Raw genomic sequence first — 6,337 nt, 5'->3', positions numbered from 1 at the left:
CTGATGGCTGCTTCCAGCAAGACAAAGCACCCACAGAGCTCAAATCCTTGAACACGACAATTTATTCACTGCACTCAAATGGTAACTAGATCTCAAACCAATAGAGCATCTTTGTGGATTTGGTGGAATGGGAGATTCACATCATGGATATGCCGACTAATCTGCAGCAACTGTGTGATGCTTTCGTGTCAATATGGACCAAAATCTGAGAATGTTTCCATCACTTTGTTGAATCCATGAAGAATTAAGGTTCTGGAGACAAAAGGAGGCCCAACCTGGTACTAGCAAAGTATATGGTTACAAAGTAACCAGTGAGTGTAAAGAAAGAAATAACTCCTCCAAGTTGCATTCATTTGAATTTCAATAATACCATCTGAACTGATATGCATGTGCTTTATATTCAGATAACAGTGTCTTATCCTGTGGTCACAGCCAGTCCAGAGTTTATACAAGAACACAAAGTCCCATAATGAAAACGACAATGCAGTCAGTTGATTTCTGAAGAATGGCTTTCAATATTTATTCAGTTCAGTACTCTGAAGTCCATGGGCACATAAGCCAATTCAATCAAGTGACAGAATATTAAATTCACTTCTAAAAAAAACAAACAAACAAACAAACAAAAAAATGTCTCATCTGATAATACATTAGTCAATACTCAGATTTTTAAAACTTAGTAAAACAATACTGGAAGGTGAAGACACTGATAAAAAAAAGTCACAATCAGTTGTTTGTGAACATCACTGCTGTAGTGGGGGACTGCTCTTTAAAACTCTGCAGGTCACTGCTTATTAGTGGGATTTAGCTGTAGGAACATAAATGTAGGGGCAGCAGGTAAATTAAGGAAACATTTAGATACATAAATCAGTGTGTTGTTTAAACTGTAAACTAACATTCAAGTATTAGGTCGCAGTGACTGACTGTGGCTCGTTCAATAAATATAAATAATTACTAACTTTCATTTTAAGACAGTAAAAAATATCCATATAAAATTTAAATGTTATTTTGTCGGTATAAATACAAAAAATAAATATAAAAATAAATACATAAATATAGCCTTTAAAAAACCCATAAAATTAAAGTTCAGTAGTCCTTTCTTTTAAAATAACGGTAGGGTTGATGTCGCTGCCACGCGAGTGTGACGTGCTTGAGTTGATGATCATGGGCCCGGTCTCTTTAACATCAGGCACGTGAAAGGACGCCATAGGACAGGGACCCCGCACGTTATTGCAGACCAGCTTCTGTAGGGAGGCGGTGTTAATGATGTCAAAGCCAACTGTGCCTCCAAAGGTGCTGGGCTTCCAGTACTCCGGGGAGCAGATGGGATTTCCCATTAAGCCCTTAAGGGAGAAAGGAGCCCCCATCTCCACCATTGTTTCCCCAAAAATACCATTAGGTCTGGGTTTCTCCACTAGCAGGCCTGGGTAGAGCTCCACAGCATCAACATCCCCATACATTTCCTCCAGCAGTGCAGCCATTTCTTTCTCTCCTGAATAACACAAAGGAAGAAAAGGTTACGGTCAGTTGTACATTTTGGCTTCCCCCTCTCCCACTGGCTGCTCAGCAGCTGCAAAGCCTGGAACTAAATATGACCTCTCTGATTTGACAGATTCCCTTTTCCTTTACTGCTTCCTCATTTTAATCTTTTCACAGGCATACACAAGCTTTTTTCTTTACTTATACCGTAAGTCCAAGTTAATTTTTAATCAACATTTGCCTCTTGAAAAGTTTAAATCTTCTACTTTAAAGTAGAGGGACTCCCCTTGTCTGTTTATATCTTGCCTGTTGCGATGACAGTCTGCTTACACTACCTCAAGAGGAAATGAACATCTGGTGCTCAGAGTCATGGAAATGAATACCTAATCTTCAAAGCTGCTGGCAGTTGCTGAGGGAGTCCGAGGCATTTCTTTAATAATGGCTAAACTACTGCATGAAGTGTATTCTGCAGTATGAAGGCATGTTTTTCAAACCCACTTTATAGTAATAAATATGAGTTCATAACAAAGATATTAATGCAGCAATAGTTAGGCCTGAAACTGCAATTATAAGAGCCTGTTTTTGTCACATTTTCAACCTACAGATATTAGATTTTTTAAATAATGCTCAGTTTGTCTCACCTGTCAGGTCTTCGAACGAGGTGTAGGGCTTCATGGAGAATCGTTTCCTGTAGGCATTGAGGGACTGATAACGCATTTGTCTGCTGTTCTCTATGGACTTAATGGCCACATACAAGATGGCTCCTGGGACATTTCGACCACCAGCAACCTAAAAAAAAAAAGCAAATGAAGTGTAAATTCTACATCATTAAAGAAACAGTGTGTTTCAGTATAATTACTGCTATGAGAGCTTTAAGACTTCTTACCCGTCCTGCAATCTGCTTGGTAAATGACTCCACCAAGTTGTTGATGCCATGCTCGGTCACTACCGAGGTGTTGAAGACAAACTGTTTGTAGTTGTAATCTGTCTCCTCAATGTGGAAGCTATCAGGCATCAGAGGGTGCCAGTGGTACAGGGTGTTGAACTCAGACGCAATACGGTTCTGGTACTGGAAGCGCTGGTTAAAGAGCAGCTCAGGGTCAAACTTGAGTTTGAAGTTATACCCACTCAGGTGCTGCACGTAGTCCTCAATCACAATTTTGATGGTCTCACCTACAAGACAAGTTGAGGGTTTATATAATGAAGACACTGCAGATGTTCAAAGCTGCTCACCACTTTAGAATAACTTTTGCTGATTGATGATTAATTTGCATGACTGTAGGGTTGGTGAGCACGAAGAGGAGCCCTTATGGTAAAACACATTTCCTCTTTCTGATGTTGAAAAGAAATTCTCAAGGCTTTCAGTAAATCTGGTTCCTGAAATGAAATGCTCTGCTAAGTGCAATAAGGATGTTGGGAGGTAAAAAATAAGTCCAACTTCCTTTTAGAAAAACTCCCCTCATTATTATTCACATTTTTTTTTTTAACTTCATATCTTTCCAGCTACATAATATAAAAACATTTTTAAAAGTTCTGTGCAAAATTTCTTTAACTCACCAATTAGGATAAGACGTGCAGTCTGGAAGAGTCTTTCATCATCCCAGTAAGGGTGAACTTCTTTCAATACATCACACACACGGTTGTGTTCACGAAGCCAGATGGTAGCATACATCATCAGACCGGGAACCAGGCCGAATGCCTCATGGCCAACAGCGAAGCGGAGAGCGTCTGGGACGTGAGGAGGGTAATGCATTTCAACACCCACTTCCTTAACTGTCGGAGGGTACATCTCTCCATCGAGGATCTGCAAGGTTACGCAAGAGAGGAAAGAACTGTGAGAAACACATGACCTGCACCATGACTGCTTAAAGTACAACTGTCTTTTTTTCCCCATACCTGATATTTAAGCTTGCCATCCTTGAAGAGTCTGAGCTTGTGCTGCTTCTCCAGGTTGTCACCATAAATGTGGCTGAGGTCCACCTGAAAGCATTAAATACACCGATTAAAACATGCTTTATATAAAAACAAATCGCCTTTTCAAAAAGTGAGCTCTTCAGATCTGCTGCACTTACCCCATGACCTTTGGCAGCAGTGAAAGCAGGTCCTCTCTTCATGTCAGACTTGAAGAACTGATGTGTGAAGTGTTGCGCAAAGAATGCAAACATCAAGCTGGTGCCCTGTGGGTCTGGTATAAACTGTCTTCTCACTAAGAGCTTCTCAGCAAGAACTTTAACATCAGGTAGCTCCTTTTTGCCTGGAAAAATAGGAAGATTTCAGTAACCCTATTGCACTATAATAAAGAAACAAGCCACTTTTATAGTAAAAAAAATTACAGCTCTTGGGTCTATTTCATACTTCAAATGCAAAAAGTAACTATCTCTGTGGTTTGGGCTTTTAGGGGCAGTTTTTTGTGTTTCCTCGGATGTTTTATAATAGATTTAGGAGAAAAGCTAATTTTGAATTGTGCACTTCCGATGATGTAATTGGATTAAGACGGTTTTGTTCAGTCTCTTAAGAATCTGAGAAAACTGGTTCTCCAAAGGATGATAGTGTACTCACCTACTACTCCCATAGGGGTTGGGCAATCGTCGGGCACAGGGGGGAGGGCCCGTGTGTAATAGGAAAGGTTGGAGTAGGCTTCCCAGCTCTTGTAATCATAATCCGCGTTATAAGTAGGAGGACTATCAATCATATGGGCACGGGCTGGAGAAAGGGAAAAAGCATATTAGTCTTTCATTTAGTATAAACACTAAAACTGTTTCTCTACGAGTTGCTTAGCAAATTACTTCATGTGTCAAGAAAAACTTTCCAATCCACTTTCCCTTTTGCCTTCGGGCAGAGAGAAACTTACATGTCAGTACGTATCTCATGATGAAATCCCTGAGGAATGAGATGTTGTTGACGATATTCCAGAAACCTTTGAAGTGGGTTAGGATATGATGGACTGTGTTGGGTGACGGCTTCAGAGACACTTTGAGCCAGGTGAGAAATTCAGCTGTAAAGACCAAAAGAGAAAGTGAACAAGTGACCACCACAAACACATCCTAATTGTAGTTTTACTTCCCGTGTAATTTTCATACTTACGCGTTGTGCAGTTTTGTCCATAATACCCGGTGCGTGTGCAGTCACACTCATATTTCTCTGAAGCCAGTGGTGTGCAAACACCCCTGTTCTGGCATGGCTGTGAGCAACATGGGTTAACTGTAACAGATAAGGTTGGACATTTACTGGGAATTCAACACAAATGTGTTAGAAAAATCTCGTCATTCAGTTCTCGGTAAGACATCTCAACCTATTCGTTTCTGTAAAAGCTATATCAAAATGTGATAATAATAGCAATAATAGTAACGATAAAAGCTAAAATCATGACTTCTAAACTTCGTTAGAAATAATTTCGTTTCCTCAGCTTACCCCCTTCACAGACAAGAAATCCCAGTGCCAACAAGAAAACCGCAAACGTGAGTTTGTTCATACTCCTGAGACTCTGTGAGCTCCACGCTTTCATCATTCCTTCTTCTCTCCTTCTCAGATTATCTGCAACATCAACACCGAGCGCCGAGCTTTTATAGGACTCTTTGTCCCGCCCTCTGTGGGGAGAGAGGCAGGGTTAAAGCCCCTTTTTTTAATCTGATCTGATTTGTAAGCAGACACCTGAAAAATGTTTTTTTCCTATTTTCACAATCTAAAATCTGACAATTATCCTTTATAAGAGTGGATTTAAAAAAAAAAAAAAAAAAAAGCAGATACTGACAAGTGTCCCAGTCCTGTAGATGAAACTGACATGTCATGTGTGCCACAGCTACAACTGAGACCACCTTGTATTTTTCTTTTTCTTTTGTTTATTTTTTCATTTATTGAACTTGTGAACATGTCTGTGGAATCCTCCCCAACATCCCACCCACAACAACCATCTTCCTTCATAGAGAGCAAAATGCAGCACAGTGTAACCCAGAACCAATAATTCAATCAAGAACAGAGAAGCAAGAACAAACAATAACGGGCAGTGTGGTGGTCCACGCCGCGAGATCACCCCCACTTAACACAGAGTGAGAAACACAGAATGGTGACGAGGACCAGGACGAGCCCAGAAACCCCAAAGTGGCCGCAACCAACATTTTTAAGACCAAGGCGCAGTGGACAACGGCGTGCCGAGACAGAAAAAAATAAAATATGTCCCCCAAATTCCCCGATCGTGGAACATCTATAATTTATTATAATTGATTTAATATATTTTTCAGTGGTCTGATTGGAATTTTTAAAATATATTTCATTAGTGTGAGCCCCACCTGATGTGTAAAACAGGTGGGTAGGTGAGAGCGAGGCGGCACCATTCCAGCCCGCCCGCAACACTTATAATGAGTCCTATAGTGAGCTATGAAAATTTAGATATAAATCTTACATGTGAGTGTGTGCTAGGTTATTTAACTCCAATGAAGGACCAGCAGAGTACAAATACTGGAGTACTCTTTGATTGATGAAAATGCACAAGTTTGTGTGTTTCTCCCAGAGATGTGTTAAAAAAAAAAAAGAAAAAAAAAAAAGGTAAACAAATAAAGCTCATCTATCTTATTTTTATTGACTGGATGAATTATTACTATTATTAACTGATGCTGACAAATCAATCAATTCTTAGTAACACATGGCTTAAAGCACGTCTTCAGCGAAGTGTGGTCCAAAAAAAAAAGAAAAAAAAGAAAAGGGGGATGGGGGTGGTGTTGGGTGGATTGACTAATGAAATAAAATTGACCCTGTTATCCACCGATGCCATCTTGTGGTTGATCGACGGCTGAGTCAAAATCTGACTCTTACTCGGAAATTTCCATAAAATCTTCCATCAAATATTTGCTTTTGACCGGCATTT

General features: G+C 40.0%; 1 protein-coding gene across 1 annotated transcript; it reads right to left on the bottom strand.

Annotated features, from left to right (window-relative positions):
- Positions 1-491: 491 nt before the first annotated feature.
- Positions 492-4,984, bottom strand: ptgs2b (prostaglandin-endoperoxide synthase 2b). The gene is made up of 10 exons (XM_030727405.1): positions 4,888-4,984; positions 4,561-4,677; positions 4,328-4,471; positions 4,036-4,179; positions 3,549-3,730; positions 3,373-3,456; positions 3,034-3,280; positions 2,363-2,649; positions 2,118-2,265; positions 492-1,489 (listed from the first exon to the last, which is right to left on the bottom strand). Exons 1-10 carry the CDS (start codon positions 4,982-4,984, stop codon positions 1,077-1,079), a joined length of 1,863 nt encoding a protein of 620 aa, XP_030583265.1. The 3' UTR covers positions 492-1,076.
- Between the last annotated feature and the right edge of the window lie 1,353 nt (positions 4,985-6,337).

Source organism: Archocentrus centrarchus, chromosome 4 (genome assembly GCF_007364275.1).
Source record: "Archocentrus centrarchus isolate MPI-CPG fArcCen1 chromosome 4, fArcCen1, whole genome shotgun sequence".
In the NCBI taxonomy this organism is placed as follows: domain Eukaryota; kingdom Metazoa; phylum Chordata; class Actinopteri; order Cichliformes; family Cichlidae; genus Archocentrus; species Archocentrus centrarchus.
This window is presented reverse-complemented; position numbering and strand designations above follow the sequence as displayed.

Bases quoted from the DNA above. Each gene is read 5' to 3' on its own strand.
- ptgs2b (XM_030727405.1), bottom strand. From the start codon at position 4,984: ATGATGAAAGCGTGGAGCTCACAGAGTCTCAGGAGTATGAACAAACTC. The intron at 4,180-4,327 runs GTAAGTTTCTCT...CCCTTTCTCCAG, and splicing joins CATGAGATACGTACTGACAT to CCCGTGCCCATATGATTGAT. The intron at 1,490-2,117 runs GTGAGACAAACT...TGTGTTATTCAG, and splicing joins CTCGTTCGAAGACCTGACAG to GAGAGAAAGAAATGGCTGCA.